We start from the raw sequence: 21,608 nt of genomic DNA on the forward strand, positions 1-21,608 counted from the left end.
AGAAGAATGGATTTTCACTACTGATGCTGAGCTATTCCTTGCATTTGAATTTTCACTATTTGTGTCCGTGGCCGGCGGACTAGGTTCTCTTGCATCCCAGAAGAGTGGAGACTGGATTACAGACTACATGTCCTGGTGTGTGAGCACTTATACCTGTTTCCCTTTCATATATGTGGCAGTGCTCTCCTCCACCAAGAGAGCGATATCTGACCTCCGACCACCGAGTGTTACATGGCGCCATATGTATCATCAGAGGCAGCACCACGATCACCCCCATCATCACCTTCCCTCATCATCACCCTCCCCCCATCATCACCTTTCCCTATTATCACTCCCAATATTGATCCAATAAATTGATGGTGTCGTCTTCGTGAGGAACCACAGAGCTTCATTGTCATCTTCATCGCTCCTGGCATTACCATAGAAGTACAGTGTTCTATCATGTACACTGCTTTATACTCTGTGTTACCTGCTTGTATGTTTGTGCACTTCTGTGTCTCTCATTAGTAGTTGCCCATAGTAATAATTGGATGTCAGCACAGCAAGGTTAGGGTTATAGTAACCTGTAACCTGGGATGGATGTGTCAGTGATGTAATGAATCTGTAGTAATGGTCCCTCTTCATAGTGATTCTTGGATTTCTGGTGTAATGCCCTCTTAAACAATCTTGTAGTGTCTGCAGACATAATAATAGGAGGAGTACAGAGACCCAGGTCATACAGCAACATCACCCCAACCTGTCCTACTAGGAGTTTATAGGATCATAATAAACTCTTCTCTGTTATTTATTCATCACTTGTATGTCTGGATTATTAAAAAATAAAAAAAAGCAAAAATAAATACTTGGTCAACATTTATTGATCAGTCTGTGCCAGTATTCTTGCATAGATTGCACATAAAATACATGTTCAAACTGCTTACACATGTATCTATGAAGTGTTTGCACCAGTTATGTATCGCGGCTGCACTATCCACTGCGCAACACAATTCTGTGCACGCATTCTGGTGCTTGCACCACATTTTTGCCAGCAAGTTGGGGGTGCACCAGATTAATTAAGACTGTTCGCCGGTCTTCATTAATCAGGTGCACTCTGCACGCTAGTGAGCCAAACTGTACGTAGTACAGTTCTCCTGACTATTAATAGATGTGGCCCAATGGCCCAAATTTATCAAAAGTGGTGCAAACTCTATTATGTAAAGTTCGCCTCACCAATGTGCAGAGTGCACCTGATTAATGAAATGTGCTGCACGGCCTTCATTAATCTTTCCTCCCCTGCACTGCTTGGGAAGTGTACACCATATTTTATTTAGTGCCCTTTAACATACAGTGTCCGACACAGTTCTGTTGAGTAATAAATGTAGCTCACGGTCCGACTCTGCACCGGAACACCCTTTAGGTGCAGAATTTTTGGGCATGTCAAGCATAGTGCAGCTGTGAAACAAAACTGGCGCAAACACTTAAATACACTGCTCAAGAAAAATAAAGGGAACACACACTCAATAACAAACAATTTTACAGGCAATTAGCAAGACACACTCAAAAGGAGTGGTTCTGCAGGTGGGGACCGCAGACCACTTCTCAGTACCTATGCTTTCTAAATTTTGAATGAATTATTATTATTATTATTATTATTATTGCTGTTGCTTTCACACTCTTGGTAGCATGAGAAGTTCTCTAAAACCCGCACAAGTGGCTCTTCTAGTGCACCTCATCCAGGACGGCACATCAATGTGAACTGTGGCCAGAGGGTTTGCTGTGTCTGTCAGCATAGTGTCCAGAGACCTTTAGGCGCTACCAGGAGACAGGTCACTACACCAGGAGACGTGGAGGGGGCTGTAGGAACCCATCAGCAGGACCGCTACCTCTGCCTTTGTGCAAGGAGGAATAGGAGGAGCACTGCCAAAGCCCTGCACAATGACCTCCAGCAGCCACAAATGTGCATGAGTCTGCACAAACGGTTAGAAACCGACTCCATGAGGATGGTATTAGGGTCGGACGTCCACAGATGGGGGTTGTGCTCACAGCACCAACACCGTGGACACTTGGCATTTGCCAGAGAATTTCCGGATTGGCAAATTCGCCACTGGTGCCCTGTGCTCTTCACAGATGAAAGCAGGTTCTGCAACATCCTTCAGCATCACTGGATTGGCAGTTTTCATTTATTTCATACATTCAGATCTAGGATGTGTTATTTTTTTGAGCAATGTACATGTGCAAGCAGTTTGCATGTTCTTTTCAGTGCAAAGGCAGACAGACAACTCGCGCAAAACACTAAAAAATGTGGCCCATTGTTTCAAGTTCTCCAGATTACAAAGAGTTCAAATGGTTGCACCCCATAATGTTCTAACACTTATCCCTATCCTGCAGCTATTGAAGTGTTTTTTGCAGGAGAACCTCTTTAAGCCTTTACAATCCTCTTAAGAAACAGAACATAGAACCATTTCCAGCAATCCTTTATTATAGATATTGTAATCTGAAGTAACAAACCTTCCTGACCACTGGATTCTTGTGGTTTCATCCCAGTAAGATTCCCTCTCCAAATTTGGGGCTCATGATGGGAAAAGCTATAAATGTACAAAGTCTCCACAAATACACATATATGTGATACATCCATATATATGAGGAGGAGGTTTCTGTATTGCCAGCCACATATCTTCTTGTGTAATGTTCTCATATGCTGACATCAGCAGGTTCCTAATCCGTGGTGTGGCTGGCCTTGTATTAAGGTAGGTACAACCTATAGTACATGATCTGTCCCAATATAGTCCTTAGATGGCAGGTATCTTCAGGGTCAGGAACCCTGGGTAACGCTGTCCAGGATTTTCTGAGCAATGCTGGTGATGGATGAGTATGCCGCACTCTTCGGAACTCCTTAATAAGATCTTTCCCCTGCTACAGACTTTGGGTCAGTAGAGGATCAAAAGGAACACAAAGTGAGATTTTTGGAATAGTGGGCAGCACATCTTTATGAATTAGGTTATACTGTATACTGTATTCCAGTGACCCTCTAAATTATTTTTTTAACAAAATCCACTATAGAATAAAATTATAGTATACAAGGGTTTTTTCATTTACCCAGAAATGGGACTCCTGCGTGTTTTGCCACCTCCTCTCCACCTCCTTTGGAAAAGACATTGGTGCATTCCTAGGATGAGACAGAGACAACATGTGTAAGTACAGTTAGTTCAGGTAGGCCCTTATGGAGGCAAGTTGAACCCCAAGGACACACACCTAAGACATGAGCAGGGCCCCCTAACCTCCATCCCACAACATCCTGTATCCCCATCCCCCACTCTTCATCTCACTGTGCAGTGAGGACAAACAAAGCCAATCATATTCTCTACAATCCCAACCACTGGAAGTCCCATCTTCTTACAGAACGTCAGCTTATGTCTCACATCTTCAATAGACACTTCCTGCAAACATTCATATAGTCACAAAATAATGTTATTACTGACAGGGTATTACCTACACAACAGAGTAAAGAATTATCAAGCCATCGGGAATCTGTGTTCTCCAGGAAAGAGTAGGGATATAGTGGCTAGTTACCCCCCCCCCCTCCCCACCGGAAAGGCTGTTGGGGGCTATCCAGGCACATATGAGAAATTTAGGGAGGGGAATATAGTGGACAAATATGTCATCTGGGGATGTCAACGGCCATCTATGTGATCCCTGCATGTCTGGGAATTATTATGGGAGACTCAAGTGGCCATCTTTTCTATCCAGGAATTTCTGGGGAAGTGGATGCTAGTGACCATCAATAGCATTCAGTCATGTCTTGGTAAGATGGCATGATCTGGGCATTTATGGAGGAGGTGGTCATTTGCTCAAGCGGCCATTTAAACCACCAAAATATGTACAGAAAACTTGGTCAGAAGGTTCTAGTGGACACCAAGGTATGTTTGGAAAAGTTGTTGAGGGGGTATAATGGCCATCTATACCAAGCATGTCTGAGAATGTTTCACTGGTGGTCATTCATTCATGTCTGGGAAACTTAAAGGGAGCTCTTGTGGCAATGTATGTCACCCAGCTATTTCTAAGAAAGTTGCCAAGGGAGTTAGTTGGGGGCTTAGTGGCCATCTACACCATCCAGGCCTGTTATGGAAAGTTGGTGGGGGACACCAGTGGCCATCTATACCACCTAGATATGTTCTGGAAAGTTAGTGGGGGACACCAGTGGTCATCTATACCACCCAGGTATGTTCTGGAAAGTTAGTGGGGTACACCAGTGGCCATCTATACCACACAGGTATGTTCTGGAAAGTTGGTGGGAACACCAGTAGAAATCTATATCAACCAGGCCAGTTAGGGAAAATTGTTGGTTGTCTTTAGGTAAAAATGCTTAGATCAGTTTCCACAAGGAATCAATGACATGTTATGAGTGAGTTCAGCATTAAGCACCTGCGGAGTAGTGACCACTACAGCTCAGAGCATCCATGGTGGAGATATGCACATCGGAGGTTTCCGGTGGGGTGTCAATGCTTTATCATTGCTAGAAGATAGAATGAAATGATATTATTTTAAGGCTATATTAGCCCTTAGGACGCGCTCCGATTTTTTTGCCTGTGTCACTATAGGTGCTTATAGCTTTGGAACGATATAAGATATCCAGGGGATTTTGAGATTGTTTTCTCATGACACATTGTACTTCAAATTAGTTTAAACATTTGGATGATATCTTTTGTGTTCAGTTATGAAAAAAATTCTATTTTTGATGCCGATAGTCATATCACCCAAATAAATTCATAACTTACATTTTCCAAAAGTCTGCTTTATGTTGGCATGGTTTTTTAAGATGGGGTGACATTTTTTACATTCTTTGGAAAAATCACCCAAACTCATATTTAGATGGACCTACTCAATTTTTAATTGACTGTGAGAGGCCTAGATAATAGCTAGAATTGTTAATGACCCCATTATCGAAACTACATCCCTCAACGTATGAAAAAGCACTTTTAAGAAGTTTGTTAACACTTTAGGTGTTTTATAGGGGTTAAAACAAAATGGAGGTGCGGCCTACAAATTGTAATATTTTTTGACAATACACTTATTTTGGGTGTAAAATTAAACATTTGTAATGGATTAAATGAAAAAAGGCTCCACAAAGTTAGAAACCCAAGCAAAATCAGTTTATTTAAAAAATCATTAAAAAAAATATTATTCAGGTATTAATTAAAAATGATCTTTTTTCTGATAGTTTTTTGCGTTTTTTTCCCCCGGTCAGTAGCGATTCTGTTTTATTATACAGATTGTTACGGAACCGGCAATACAAAATATGTGGCGTTTTTTTGTGTGTCTGTATTTTTTTATACTTTAGTATATACTTTTGTGTTTTTATGGGAAAGTGACATTTTCGGGTCTCATATTTTTATGTATTTATTTTTTATTTATTCTAGCGTGTAAACTTTTGTGTTTTTAACTTTTTTTACTTATACATACTTGAACTTGAACCATGCTCTGATCGCTGGTTCAAGTCCAATACACTGCTCTACAATACTAATTCTTTGTAGAGCAGTGTAAACTGTCTGAGCATGCAGATGCATGCGCAGACAGTTTACAGTCAGACCCCGAAGGGGCACTTGGGCAGCCCTGGGGCACCTTGCAGACCTCGGGGCTGCCCAGAAGTGGATCAGATTCCAGTAAGAGACATGGGGGATCCGATCCATAGGAGGAAGACCCTTACACGCCGTGGTCATGCTTGACCGCGGCAATGTAAGGGGATAACACTCGCGATTGGAGCCGCCTCCAATCATGGGTGTTAACCCCTTTGCGCACCCTGACGTGATACTACGTCATAGGATGTGGGTCGTTCCCGCACCTTGACGTAGTGTCACGTCATGCCGATCACCTGGGCTCAGAAGCTGAGCCCGGGCGATCGCCGCGGGATCCCGGCAGTACGCGGTAGCCGGGAACCCGCAGTAACAGCCAGGATCGCGACTATCGCGATCCCGGCTGTTTAACCCTATAGACGCCGCAGTGATTGTGACCGCAGAGTCTATTGTGAATCGCCGCGACGATCGGCACCCTCCGTGCATGGTACGGAGGTGCCGATCGTTGCCATGGCAACCCTGAAGCCCGATAAGGACCCCAGGGTTGCCTTTACTAGAAGCCTGTTAGGATCGTGCTGTAAGCACGATCTAACAGTGCTGATGTCAGCCTATGCAGAATGCATAGGCTGACTATGTAATATGCTGCAATACATTAGTATTGCAGTATATTACAATGAACAAGTGATGAAATTATCACTTGTTCATGTCCCACCCTGGGACAAAATAAAACAGTAAAAAAAGTAAAAAAAAAACAAAGTGCAATTTAAAAAAATTATTAAAAAAGAATAAAAGTCCCTTGAAGTCTCATCCCATGCAATAATACAATAAAACATAAAAAAGTGAAAATCACCAAAAAAACACAAATATTGGGCATCACAACGTCCGTTACAACCCGTACAATAAAATAAAATCGTCACTGAACCCGTACGGTGAACGGTGTAAAAAAAACAAAAAAACTTGCAAAAATTATTACATTTTCACATCTGACCTCATAAAAAGGGCATAAAAAGTAATCAAAAAGTAAAATTTACCCCGACATGATACCAAGAATAAGTACAGCTTGTCCAGCAAAAAATAAGCTATAAACCAGCTCTGTAAACAAAAAAAATATACCTTATATACTCGAGTATAAGCCTAGTTTTTCAGCACAAAAAATGTGCTGAAAAACCCAAACTCGGCTTATACTCGAGTCAAAAAAATAAATATATCTAAACTCACCTTTCCGGCGACCCCTGTATATCTTCTGTGCGATCTGTCCGGCAGCGGCGGCAGGCTATATACCCTGGGGCAGGGTCTGGCAGGCTATATACCCTGGGGCAGGGTCTGGCAGGCTATATACCCTGGGGCAGGGTCTGGCAGGCTATATACCCTGGGGCAGGGTCTGGCAGGCTATATACCCTGGGGCAGGGTCTGGCAGGCTATATACCCTGGGGCAGGGTCTGGCAGGCTATATACCCTGGGGCAGGGTCTGGCAGGCTATATACCCTGGGGCAGGGTCTGGCAGGCTATATACCCTGGGGCAGGGTCTGGCAGGCTATATACCCTGGGGCAGGGTCTGGCAGGCTATATACCCTGGGGCAGGGGCTGGCAGGCTATATACCCTGGGGCAGGGGCTGGCAGGCTATATACCCTGGGGCAGGGGCTGGCAGGCTATATACCCTGGGGCAGGGGCTGGCAGGCTATATACCCTGGGGCAGCTGTGACCAATGCATTTCCCACCCTCGGCTTATACTCAAGTCAATAGGTTTTCCCAGTATTTTGTGGTAAAATTAGGGGCCTTGGCTTATACTCGAGTATATACGGTAAATGTTCTGCCCATTGTTACATAGCAATACAAAAACAAGCATATTTCTCACAAAATTTGTTCTATATTCTGCAAAACAAGTTAACCATAAAAAAGCCATATAAATGGGGTATCGCCGTAATCGTGATGAACCGTAGAATAAAGATAACACATTATTTTTATGGTATGGTGAACGTCCGGCGAAAAAAATGCTAAAAACCATAAACAAGAATTAATGATTTTTTTAACCACCACCAAGAAAGAGTTAATAAAATCTGATTATTGTCTATTGAGCCCCCTCGTAAATGATGTCCCTGAAAAGTGGATTTCATCCACAAAAAAAAATAATCTCCCATATGTCCAAATTACAAAAAAATAAACATTTTATAGCCTGTAAAATGTGACATTGCAGATCTGCTCTGAATGGCGCAGCTTCTCTTCTATGCACGGCCGTGTGCCCATACAGCAGTCACCACCACATATGGGGCATCCTCACACTCGGGAGAAATTGGGTATCAAACTTTGTGGAGATTTTTGTCGTTTAATACGTTGTAACGGTTTAATTTTTGGTCAAAATTAATGCATTGTCTAAAAAAATTACAGCTTGTAAATTATACCTTCATATTGTTTTAACCCATGTGAAGCATCTAAAGGGTTAACACACTATATAAAGCAGACATTCGGGAAATGTTAGTTATAAAGTTACTTGGGTGCTATGACTATCTGCCTGAAAAGCAGATAATTTTGAACTTTGAAAATGAAAAATTTTCAGAAATTTTTGCCAAATTTCAATTTTTTTCATAACTAAACACAAAAGATATCATCAAATTTTTTTTATTACTTTGAAGTACAATGTGTGACGGTAAAACAATCTCAAAATCCCCTGGATATGTTAAAGCGTCGCAAAGTCATAACCTCCTATAATGACACAGGGCAAATTAAAAAAATCAGGCCTGGTCCTAAAGGTCTAAAATGGCTTGGACACAAAGGGGTTAAAGCGCGGTGTCAGCTGTACTAGACAGCTGACAGCCGCTGCTTCTGGTGCCGGCTATGTTCGTGAGCAGGTGCCAGAAGCGGGACGTTATAGCACGTCCCGATGCGGGAAGTATCTACCTGCAGGGACGTACTATAATGTCCAGGTGCGTGTAGGGGTTAAACTATCTGATAAACATCAGATAAACAAATCTACGATGGAGAGGAAGCAGCTGTTCCAGCTCTGAGGTAATCTAAGGGGTAAAGGAAATAAACTACTGGATGTAAGGGTGCGTTCACATGTTGCAGTTAAAACTGCATCACAATTAGTTTTGGGTTAGTTTTAGGTGGTATTACTTATTTTAACAAGTAAAAGACATCAAATCAGCAGGTGAATGACATTTGTGGAACAGCTTTCTCCTTCAAAATCAAATTCACTCGTTCAGTCCATCTCTTTCACCTGTGAAATTGACAAAACTGCACCTAAAACCACCTCAAAGCTGATTGCGATGCAGTTTTAACTGCAACGTGTGACCGCACCCTAATAGGCAAAATATAAAGATAATAGGCAAAATTGTTTTACATTCCTATTGATATGTGAAAAATAAACCTTTACAGTTACTCTTTAAGCTTATGTTTACCATCAGCATGTAGTTTCGGATGTTCCTCATATTGGAAGAGCACAAGATAAAGTGTCTATTGCTAAGTGAAGTTTCTAACAGCATTGTCCATAATTTGGATAGCTTGAAAAATGTATCCTGTCCACAAAAAACAAAAAGGTCTCTTCAATAGTAATTGACTTTCTGTACACTTTTTTGGTGGTTTTTTTGTAGTGTAACTAAGGCCGGAATGACTGGTATGAACGCTCAGCAGCCAGAACTGAACTGACAAGCTGAGGTGAGTTTCGGCTGCTCGGCGTTCAGGACAATTATTCCTGCCAACACGCACAACTCGTGTTTAAAACTAGACTGATTTTTACATTGTGATAATCACAGTTCAGTGTGTATTGCAAAAATAATAGTGACTGGTTCATCACACCAAGCTCCTTGAGGCTAGGGAGACTGTGGGTAACATCCACAATAGCCACTGCACATTTGGTGGCTGCTAACATGCACTGATTTATATGTGCAGATGGATGGATATATCCTATAATGGATAGGATTCTGACACACCCCATCTCCTGATGTATGAAGACCACACAGTGCAGGTTTTCATGTAGAACATCAATTATAGCAGTAGGTTTAACTTGTGGATTTCAGAGTTTGCAATGAGAAGCCTTGAATCAGGAGAATTTTGAAATGCAATTCAAGTGCATCGAGGAGGTATAGATGGTAAGATACTACAGGCGGTCCCCTACTTAAGGACACCCGACTTACAGACAACCCATAGTTACAGACGGACCCCTCTGCCCACTGTGACCTCTGGTGAAGCTCTCTGGATGCTTTACTACAGTCCCAGACTGCAATGATCAGCTGTAAGGTGTCTGTGAAGCTTATCAATGAAGCTTTATTGATAATTCTTGGTCCAATTACACCAAAAATTTTGAAACTCCAATTGTCACTGGGGCAAAAGAATGTAACCCGGGGACTGCCTGTAGTTGCTAGTTCCTGAAGTGTTTAGGTCTAAATGCATTTAACCTACCAACACAAATGCACCAATGCATAACAATAAAAGTTACACTTTATAAATAATATAGTAAAAATATTGCTGTGAAAATACAACAAAAAAGCAGAAGTTAGTCCATACACAATCATTGTCTTGTATCACTCATTGTATTGCCAATGTTTGGGCAGGACAAAAATGGATAGACAAATGATAAAATCCTAAATTATTGTATATTAACAAAGTGCTTACACAGCCAGCAATACAAGTATCAAAATATTCCTAGAAAAGGTGCTGCCCTAACCCACATGTCCACCCTCAAGCCTTCTTCCAGGGTTTTTTTTTTCTCTAAAAGCCTATATGGTAAGGTGATTTTTTTTTAAAATAAATAATGTAATCTACAGTAATCAATATTTGATGGATTTTTGTAGGGGGTACACCATGCCACTGATTACCAAAGTATATCAACAAAAAACCTTTATTTTGCAAAAAACATGATGATCATAATTGAACAGCAATGACTGGAGCACAGATAAAGATTCTAATTACATATTCTGAAGGTTATAGAAATCAGTAGGAAGTGCACAGACCTTTGCTTTGAATGACTTCAGCACATCTGCAGCCGGAGAAAATCCCACACTCCTCTGGTGGGATTTTAGTCCTCTATTTTTTAAGTCTCTTCCACGCCCTAGGCCCCCACCACTTAGCCCTTAAAGCGGTCCCCGCTAAATGTGTCGCATGACCGCCCAAATTGCCCACAGCCTATCTGGGTCCAGGTTCCCCGGGCTGTACCCAGGAGACATGTGGCGTGCTCCAACTTCAGCCTATGGCAGAGCAAGGGGACAATGAGTTGCCTGCTCTGCCATGGACAATCGGTGGTATACCAAGATCGAGGCGGCCTGCCGCTGGCAGCGCAGTGTGTGACATCACTGCGCTGCCTGCCAGCAGGGCGCCTGCTTATTGGTACACCTCCGGGGGACACCACAAGAAGATGATGAGGTCGGCTTGCATCAGGGAAACGGAAGAAGGTTAGTACAATTTTATTATTTTACCTTGGACTGTATATAGGTTTTATAGGGGGATTGTATATAGTTATTATGGGGTGTATATAATAGAGGGACTGTATATTGTTATTAAGGGGGGTGTATAAAGTAGGTTATTATAGAGGGGTGTATATAGTTATAATAGGGGGCTGTATATAGTTATAATAGGGGGACTGTATATAGCTATTATGGGGGGTGTATATAGTTCTTATAGGAGGCTGTATATAGTTATTATGGGGGGGTGAATATAGTTAATGCTGGGGACTGTATATTGTTAATGCTGGGGAGGGGCTGTATGTAGTATGCACTATATGCTGGGCAGTGCATGAAGTGATTACTCGGAGGGTTGTATATACTGAATACTGGGAGCTGTATATAGTTATTACTGGGGGGGCTGTACATAGTTTTTACTGGGGGCTATATACACTGATTACTTGGGAAGCTATATACAGTGATTACTGGGAGCTGTATATAGTTTTTACTGGGGGCTATATACAGTGATTACTGGGAAAGCTATATACAGTGATTACTGGGGGCTGTATATAGTTATTGCTGGGGGGGCTGTATACAGTGATTACTGGGGGCTGTATATAGTTATTGCTTGGGGGGCTGTATACAGTGATTACTGGGGGCAGTATATAGTTATTGGCGGGGGCTGTTTACAGTGATTACTGGGGGCTGTATATAGTGATTGCTGGGGGGGCTGTATACAGTTATAGCTGGGGGCTGTATATAGTGATTACTGGGGGATGTATATAGTGATTGCTGGGGGCTGTATATAGTTTTAGCTGGGGGTTGTATATAATGATTACTGGGGGCTGTATACAGTGATTGCTGGGGGTCTGTATATAGTGATTACTTGAGGCTGTATACATTGATTGTTGGAGGTCTGTATCTTGTGATTACTAGTGGGCTGTTTATAGTGATTACTGGGAGCTCTATACAGCGATTACTGGGGGCTGTATGCAGTGATTACTGGGGGTTTGTATATAGTGATTACTAGTGGGCTGTTTATAGTGTTTACTGGGAGCTCTATACAGCGATTACTGGGTTGGTTGGGGGGTTGTTTATAGTGATTACTGGGGGTTTGTATATAGTGATTACTAGGGGCTGTGCATAGTGATTGCTGGGGGAGTTGTATATAGTGAGTACTGGGGGGCTGTGTATAGTGATTGTTGGGGGAGCTGTATATAGTGATTGCTGGGGGGGCTGTATATAGTGATTACTTGGGGCTGTTATTAGCAATTGCTGTACCATCTGGACTACATTCAATGGGGGCCCCCCACCAGATTTTGTTCCACAGTTCTTAGTTAATAAAATGATCCTATACTAAATCAACGTGCCAACGCCATTCCTTTAGGTCCATTTTTTCCCAATAGTGGTGTGTCACACGACGTCCCCCTTACATTTGGTTCAGTGTAATATACCACAGGGGCCAAAGGCCACGCCAGGGGTAGGACGAGGCTGCGGCAAAACACCTATTATGCTGGCAAATCAGCCCATTGGGTGGCACACAAGCGCTAGCACTGTTAAAGGGGTATCCCGGGAATATGAACGTCTGATACAAAAAGCCATAATTCTATAAATAAATGAATGTAAGAAAACTTAATGTCATTAGTCACAAAATGAAGCTTAAATAGTTTGATTTTATGATTCACAAAATTTTATGGCCTCTCTAAAGTCATCACCAAAATGGCTGCCACTGGAAACTACAAGTCCCAAGCTCCTTTAGTTCTCAGTAACTCCTCCTCCCTCTTATGGTCTTCTCCCACTGTTGATCTAACAGGTTTTCGTGCTCTGTTACCATTGTAATGATGTGTAACTGCCATCACCAAAACACTGGCCATACTGGATGCACTGCAACCAACCGACTACAGCCAAACATAGTGCTGATCACATGACCTGCCCAGGCAGGTGCAGGACATGTGAGGTGGACATGTGACCAGCGACCATCTTGTGTCCTGTGTATGCTCCACGCGGAGGAAATCAACCATCGACTGATTAAAGGGCCAGGAGCATTTTAATTCTTCATTACAGTCTATGTCATCAGCATTTTTCTGCTAACGGGAGCAAAATTACAACTAATTACATATTAGCTTATATTTTAAGGACTCATTTGTATATGAATTATGCTGATTCCTGGAATACCCATTTAAAGATCTTTAACTAGGGCTCAAACTGCTCTAATCAGATGTAAGGTGACTTCCAGATTAACTGTTATAGCCAAAATGGCTACCAGTACTGGGATGAGAGCAGACACCAAGACACACCAGTCTCTTAGAAAATACAGACTCACAATGTTTATTAGCGCGCAGCAGCATATATAAAACATAGAAAATTATCTGTATAGGGGCGTGAAAACATGATAAAATACTGCAATGATATAGGCCAGCTGAATATCCAAGACCATCCCATTTAAGTCATTCTCCCAAAATGTTGATGAACTGTTTCTTCCAGAGGCCTTGTTCTCATATAAACAGTATGTTTATATTATCCCAGCTACAAAATGTACTAAGAATGGCTCCAAAGGCTTCTTGCTAACCAAAATAAGAAGAAAATAGCCTGAAGGACAACTATCTCTGACAAGAGTCAAGGAGAAGGCAAACAAGCAAACAAGATGGCTGAGTCATGACACAAATAGACATTTCACAATATGGCTTTTGAATGGACAACAAGATGGCATCTGGTTGGACAAAATGGCATCTGTAGAGAAATATGATATCTTTCACAGCACATCCACCACAGGTGTCTGTCGCCATATATGACAAGCCCATTGGGTGACAGCAGAGCCCCGCTCCACCACACTTGGCCCAGTACGTCTAATTACAGCCGGTGAGGCATGCTTCAGCGACCTAGGGCACGCCGGTGAACGCGGCAGCACAGGTGGCTACTAGACCGACCCCTCCCCTTGAGCGGCATCAGGCAGTAGTGCAGGGCTGACCCTGCAGGGAAGTGTATTAGTAGGATGGGAGGCAGTGGCGGGCAGGAGCAATATTCTGATGTGCTGGGACAGTGCAGGACACATAATAGACAGGTGATACACGTTCATGTTAGGGAATCCGGCCTGACAGGAGACCTGCACGACTATAGTCTGGAGTTTATCGTCATATCCAATGCCAACCAAATTGCACAGAAGAACTGGTGGAGACAGGTTATAAATATATCTGTGGAACTCTTCATTTAAAAAAAAAAAAATCTTCTGTTCTGTATGTAATTAGGAATTTTGCCTCTGTGGGAACACCCCTTTAAGGTGTTAGACCATTTTAGGTTGTTTTCTAAATCCCCTGAAAAAGGGGTGTGGCCGAGCCAAAAAAATATCCTGTGTGCCAGAAAATTCAACTAGATCAACTAACAGGAGATACAAAAGAAGACTCGCCAGTCTTATACTGCACCAGGTTAATTATCCAGACACACAGGGGGTAGTTTATTATTGTTTTCTTGTCTACGTTTTGGTGCAGTTTTGTTTCTTTCCAAATGAACATAGGACAGTGCAATTCCTAATGAGCTGGACCATGGTACAAGCACTGTCTCATCTTCTGTGTGGAGAATATTTGTCAGATCAGCCTTCCCTACACAGACCTCAGATCATAGTGATTTTACAATGCAATTTCACACATGGAAGCTATGGATGTTCATGAAAAAAATATGCAAGCTACTTATTTTAACGCAAATGACTCCACCCACACATGCGATTTTCTGTAGTCTCCTTGACATGTTGCGCTGCCATTTTATGTGCGTCTCTGAAGTTCCCTGGCCTGAAAAGGATAGCATGAGTAAGAGCTAAAGACGCCTAACAAAACCCACCCACTAAGGCAGTCACGTGCTCCTGTGCCGGTCACGTGACAATGACGCACGGGGCCTTCATTCAGCCGATCAAGTATGGAAGAAACACTTGTGTCTGCGGATGGGAAGAACTTGCGGGCGGTGCTATGCCAGCGCTGCGGCTGCCGGGTGTTATCGGTGGGGACAGCTACTCTGGCAAAGAGAGAGGTCAGAGGCCGTAGGTGACGTAGACCACAAATAGCCCTGTGCTGTAGACATTTGCTGCATGGTATCTCCCCCATAGAAGTGGAGTATTAGGCCATGGGAACTACCACCATAACCCTTGTGTACCAGTGTGATTAGATGGATACCCCTACTTATCACAAGAACTGGAGGCCCGAGTAACCTCAAGCTATTTGGAGCTGTGGTTACTCTTTCTAGGGCTATGAAATGATCTTCGTGTGGCACCACCATCTATGAGGCTCACCCCAATATTTCCATTTCACAGTCTAGTGCAGTGGTGGCGAACCTATGGCACGGGTGCCAGAGCTGGCACTCAGAGGCCTTGCTGTGGGCACCCAGGACTTTATCCCAACACAGAGTTTGCCAGATAGGACTCAAGGCCTCCTCCTGTGGTCCAAGACAGCCCAGGACGTGCCATGCTCAGCCCTATTTTAAAGTAAGTAGAAGGTGTGGATAGAGATGGGTTGCCATTGGGACCCTGGAGGGAAGCTTCAATCCAAATTGTATTGGTGAACTCAGGACGCCAATACGATTAAAACCTATGATACAGCAGGGATCAATAAGTTACTGCTTAAATTGTCATGTTGGCACTTTGCAACATATAAGTGGGTTTTGGTTGTAGCTTGGGCACTCTGTCTCCAAAAGGTTCGCCATCACTGGTCTAGTGGTTAAAGTTGGCTCAGATCTTTCCTTCACTCAAGACATTCAATCACTTGCAGGCTTCTTCCACCTACAACTCCATAACATTGCCAGAATCCACCAAAACTCTTATAGGCCCTTAGATTTATTTTCATTTCACTGAAAACTAATGACTAATTCTCCCCGAACCAGATGTCTCCTGAATATAGCAGCCAGATACATATTTTTCTCCAACTGCTACACCTGATCAGTCACAACAACAGATATTCCCTTTAGAATATCTTCCATGGTGCTGCATCTCCGTACATTTCATTCTTCATCTTTCTACTCTCCGGCCATACTCTTATGTTCTGCCAACCTTGGGCCTTAGGCCTATTGCCCATGAGCAAGTGTAATGCATTTTAGTCGCATCATAAGCTCGCCTGAATGTCCGGCCCAAACGCTTTGCGAGCGAAGCTGAACTATCATAAGCTGATTTCAGATCCGGTCTCGGATGGTTTGGCCAGACATTCAGGCTAGCTTACAATGTGAGTATCTTGGGAGTAAGTCACTCACTCGTGGGCAATAGACCTTAGACTCAGAGCTCTGCCTTCGATTCAGGCTGCTCACTCTGTGAGGTGCTATCCCAGACAAAACTGCTTAGTTCCACAATCCTCTCCTTTCAACCACCATCTCCTATTATTCATTGGAACCTTTTCTGTACACTTAAAAGGGCCAGCCTTTCTCTAAAAATAGTTAAAGCACACCTGTCATCAAGAATGTCATTTTTTGGTTGGTAACATTATTTGACGTTACCTGCTGCCTGTCAGCCTGTGGCGCAGTCTTTTCATGCATTCTTCCTCTCATCCAGCTCCCTCCCCTATGCTTGTCATGTGCCTTGAGCAAACATGGGAGGGAGTGGGATGGTGTGGAGGAGAGGAAGAATGCATGAGGAGACACAACAACACACAAGATGCAGCTACCCCCATACCCCAGGGCTCACCACTGGCTGCTGGCAGGGAACCAGGTAATGTAAAATAAGATTTTATAAAGTTAGTGGCAGTATTCAGAATTCTGACAAAGGCATTTTAAAAATCAGCAAAGCATAGGCTATTGGAACCATTCACCAGCCCAAAATTTTTTTTTTGAATTTTTTGGAAACTATATCAATGTAGTTGAAAAAAAAAACACTTTGAAGGCTGCATTCACACGAACGTATCGGGGACGTATATACGGTGTATATACAACCTTCATACACTTAAATGGCCTCACTGCTCCGTGCGGCACCGTACTGTCTGTAGCCGTAGAAAGATAGGACATGTCCTAACTTTTGACGGTACACTGTGCCGGGCCCTATGTTACTGTATGGAAAGGGCGGGGTGAGCGGCGCTCATCCCTTGCTCCTCTCTCCGGCGGCAATGTATGCCCGCCGTACTAGATCATGTGATTGTAGCCTAACAATGAATTAAATTACAAAATGCACTGCAAAGTTTGATACCCAATTTCTATATACCAATACCCCATATGTGGTGGTAAACTGCTGTATGGATTCATTACAGGGCAATGAAGGGAAGGAGTGCCGTTGGGCTTTGTACTGAGACTGTCCACAATCTAAAACAAAAAAATATTTTTTAAACCATTATTTCTGACTGTATTTTATTATGTTGATCCTGTGTTTTTTTGTTATGGACCTGAGGAAGGGGACGATCCGCCCCCAAAATGCTTAGTCCTATTATTATCAATTAAAAAAATAAATTTAATATTATATATTGATACCTAATGTCTATACGGAGCAGTGGGTTCAAGACAAACCTGTTTTTTTTTTTTTTTTTTTTAAAAACAGATACTACATGCTCTTTTATACCGCACCAGCCAATGTGATGGTGCCCAGGGAACGCAGCAGCCGTTTCGATTTTATTCAAGAAGATTCATCATCTTCTAGACATCTCATCACTTAAATGGGATTTCCAGGAATGGTCAAGTGATAGGAAAATAAAAGCATGCAACCTTTCCCACCTCTGGCTCCCTCTGCTACTTTTAGATGGAAGTTCTGTAGGGTTAAAGTACCTGCTTCACTCAATGAGTTGCTAGTTCAGACTAGGGACAGTAAGTGAATTCCTCTGGAAATCAGTACTGATGCCCCATGATTCAAGGAGGCCACTCATTCACAGGTTACCCATGGAACCTCTGGCCAGATGCAGGGCTAAAATCCGCAACTACCTTAGCGTAACACATCCTGGAGCTGGGTATTCTTCTTGTTTTGTTTCCCATACCTCGGCCTGCTTGAGTTATTTAAGATTCTTGGAAAACACATTTGAGGTGGTTACATCAGGACTTGTGAAACATTTTACTATAAATTGAGTTCTTAGCAGGGATAACCCTTCTCTGTGAATTAATTTATTCTATTTGGATAATTGTTTCATGTCATTTTTATTTATTCAGTAATGTGCTTAAAAAAGCCTTATTTTTGTTACAAAGCCCAATTTTTATTTTGCAGCTACTTCTGCCTTCAATGAAGAAGAAATCGTCTCTGGCTGATGAGTCAAATCCAGACTGTGAGCTTCTTGTAGAGCATTGGCTTGTACATGACATGTTCACTTTTGAGAATGTGGGATTCACCAAAGACGTAGGAAATGTAAAGTTCCTGGTGTGTGCAGACTGTGAAGTGGGACCTATTGGTTGGCACAGTTTGGAAGAGAAGAGTAACTTTTATGTAGCAATACAGAGAGTCCGGCATGAGTGAGGAATACGTGCTGACTTCAGAAGGAGCCTTTAGATGATCTGAAATCATTGGCTTCATGAGGTCATGTGTACAGGTTGGACTAGCACTTTCTCTAGTGCCATACATGTTTTCTAACCACTGATTAAAGGGCCTCAATTCTTTTGAACATTTTGTAAAGTTTCACATATACGCTTCTCTGTTTCACTGGTACTCCTACTAGATATTATTAGATGTGGTCATGAAACCATTCTTTTATTTTATTGTCGCTGTACCAGTGCTGGTACCAGTCCTTGGTATACGAATAATTGTACAACTGAGAACTGTGGATTATATAAAATAGGGGGTGGAGAAATACAATAGACTTTACTTTGGTATGCATTGTCCTGTACCCTTCCTCTAGCAAAAACAATACCGTAAGTTGTTATTCAGTTGGTAGAAGAGAATTTTGGTGCAATTTGAGCCAAAAAACGAACCTTTAACTCATGTGTAGCACACGTGTTAAACAATTTGAGTTTTTCTAAACAAGGGCAAGTGTGGCTTATTGGAAAATGAGTTTGATTTAAATGAAAATTAGTATTAATATGCATAAAAAGTTAGCTAAAAGTTTGCCACCTGTTCTTTCGGAATTTAAAGGGGTATTCTCATCTTGGCGTTCTCATTCAGTTTCATTCATCTTCCATATATAAACATTTCTTCAATTAGATGTTATTAAAAAAAATGTTCCTGTGTGAAGATAATTTCTCATAAATGTAGCCATGTTGTCCCTTAGAAACGAGATAGCTTCCTCGGATACGGCCACGTCTGATAGATTAAGTGCACAAAGAAACAAAAGGTTATTGTATATAAAATGTCCGGGAGTTACTAAATGACCCCCAGCCGTCCTGTGGTTATGATTGCTGAATCCTGGCGGTCCGGCAGGACTCTATAGCGCAAGTCTGGCCACCGCTGCCAGAGTGTGACGTGGTCGTATCCGAGGAAGCCATCTGGTTTCTAAGGGACAACATGACTACATTTATGAGAAATTATCTGCACACAGGAACATTTTTTTTTATTCACATCCAATTGAAGAAATGTTTACATATGGCAAATGCATTTAATTAAATGTAAATCCCCTGATGAGAATACCCCTTTAAATCTGTTAATATATATTAAACCTACACTTAAAGAGGTATTCTGGGAATATGAACATCTGATACAAAAACCCATAATGCTATAAATAAATGAATGTAACAAAACTTAATGTCATTTGTCACAAAATGGAGCTTAAACGATTCGCAAAATTTTATGGCCTCTCTAAAGTTATCACCAAAATGGCTGCCACTGGAAACTACAAGTCCCAAGATCCTTTAGTTCTCAGTAACTCCTCCTCCCTCTTATGCTCTTCTCCCACTGATGATCTTACAGGTTTTCTTGCTCTGTTACCATAGTAACCATGTAACTGCCACCAAAACACTGCCCATACTGGATGCACTGCAACCAACCGACTACAGCCAAACATAGTGCTGATCACATGACCTGCCCAGGCAGGTGCAGGACATGTGACCGGCGGCCATCTTCTGTTCTGTGTATGCTTTGTAATGGACCGCGCTGAGGAAATGAACGAACTGACTAAAAGGCCAGTAGCATTTTAATTCTTCATTGAAGTCTATGTCATCAGCATTTTTCTGCTAATGGAAGCAACATTTTAAATAACAACTAATTACATATAAGCTTATATTTTTAAGACCCATTTGTATATGAATTATGCTTATTCCTGGAATACCCCTTTAAATAATTTAACCCAGGAGATTATCATTGGCATTCACCACTGTCATAAATTCTGGTGTTTTAGAAAAAAATATTGATTAATCTCCACTGGAGCTCAAATGCTATTGAAGAGAGTGTCAAATGCAGAATGTTCTGGTTTGTGCTTAAGCAACTTGTCTTCAAATTAAAAGTCCTCATTTGGTTATGTTTTTAGTAATTTCATATTCTATTTAAGCATTTCATTGTATATGGTATTTTATCCAGATATCTGCCCATTTTATGCCTCCCTGGAATACAGTTTGACATGCAGGGCTCAGAGCATTGAACTTTTTTAGATTTTTCTATTTTTATTTTTCTGGAATATCATCAAATTCATTAACTACAGACAATGCTCTATACCAGTTATTTTCAACCTTTTTTGAGCCGCGGCACACTTTTTATACTTAGAAAATCCTGGGGCACACCACCAACCAAAATAGCACAAAATGACACTAAAACAGTAATATTATACATATAGTTAATAATATAGATTCTAAATTTATTTTACTCACTCAGTGTGAAACCTGGGCCTGTTTCGATAAACACAAAAGGGATATCCTGGCAGGAATGGTGGAAAGACACACACGAAGTTCTTCCTCAACAGTTCTCAGTTTCTCCCTGTTTTTAGTATATGGTGCTGATTATTATGTGGCTCATATACTGCAAAATAAAGGGGTACAACAAGAAGTACTATGGCCATGAGGCTCATATACTCAGCATATGAGCTGGTACTTGTAGTACTCCAGCCTCATGACTATAGTATTTCTCATTTTACATTTCTCTGGGAAACAAAACACAGGGGGCACCATAGTTTGGAGAACTTTCCCTGCGGCACACCCGACCAGGTGTCGCGGCACACTAGTGTGCCACGGCACACTGGTTGAAAATCACTGCTCTATACTGAACAACATGTTGACCAAAACCTCACTTCTTTTTATGCACAACCCCCCATCGTCCAAACCAACATGTGCCTGGATGTTAGGACTTAATTACTACTCTATGTACTCTACATCCTCTATATCATTAATCTTATACTGTTCATAAAGTTAAATGATCACCTTCAATCTTGCCCTTTATAACCCATCGATTTAGGAAAGCTGATCAAAGCTGTTCCCTAACTGCATGAAACCCTCCACTCCAACTACCCTCCAGTGGAGTGGAGTGGAGTCATCGCGGCCTCGTCTTCTCCTCTTCTGGCTCGGGTGCATCAGTAGTATCATACTATATAAGGCCGAAAAAAGACTCCAACCTTTAAGAATTAAATAAATGTTTTATCCCCATAGCCCGTGATATTTTTTCTCTCCAGAAAGGCATCCAGGCCTCTCTTGAACATATACATAGAGTCCACCATAACAACCTCCTGCGGTAGAGTTCCATAATCTCACTGCTCTTACAGTAAAGAACCTTTGTCTATGGTGATGGTAGAAGCCGGAAAGTGAGTGTAGATTTTTTTTTTTTTTTCTCACGGCGGATCTCCAAAACCTAAATTTTGGTCATTCCTTTCTAAGCGGTGCTGTGTGTCCAACCTG

General features: G+C 42.0%; 1 protein-coding gene and 1 long non-coding RNA gene across 2 annotated transcripts; one reads left to right on the top strand and one right to left on the bottom strand.

The window, feature by feature from the left end:
* Positions 1-2,453: 2,453 nt before the first annotated feature.
* Positions 2,454-14,732, bottom strand: LOC140118802 (uncharacterized). The gene is made up of 3 exons (XR_011853260.1): positions 14,634-14,732; positions 3,076-3,145; positions 2,454-2,899 (listed from the first exon to the last, which is right to left on the bottom strand). It is a non-coding gene; the product is annotated as an uncharacterized lncRNA (long non-coding RNA).
* Position 14,733: 1 nt separating this feature from the next.
* Positions 14,734-20,243, top strand: RABIF (RAB interacting factor). The gene is made up of 2 exons (XM_072137142.1): positions 14,734-14,939; positions 18,070-20,243. Exons 1-2 carry the CDS (start codon positions 14,829-14,831, stop codon positions 18,313-18,315), a joined length of 357 nt encoding a protein of 118 aa, XP_071993243.1. The 5' UTR covers positions 14,734-14,828; the 3' UTR covers positions 18,316-20,243.
* Positions 20,244-21,608: the final 1,365 nt, after the last annotated feature.

The sequence above is a fragment of the Engystomops pustulosus genome, chromosome 2 (assembly GCF_040894005.1).
Source record: "Engystomops pustulosus chromosome 2, aEngPut4.maternal, whole genome shotgun sequence".
Classification (NCBI taxonomy): Eukaryota; Metazoa; Chordata; class Amphibia; order Anura; family Leptodactylidae; genus Engystomops; species Engystomops pustulosus.

Coding starts and splice junctions, on each gene's coding strand:
- RABIF (XM_072137142.1), top strand. CDS start 14,829: ATGGAAGAAACACTTGTGTCTGCGGATGGGAAGAACTTGCGGGCGGTG. Junction 14,940..18,069: donor CTACTCTGGCAAAGAGAGAG/GTCAGAGGCCGT, acceptor TTTATTTTGCAG/CTACTTCTGCCTTCAATGAA.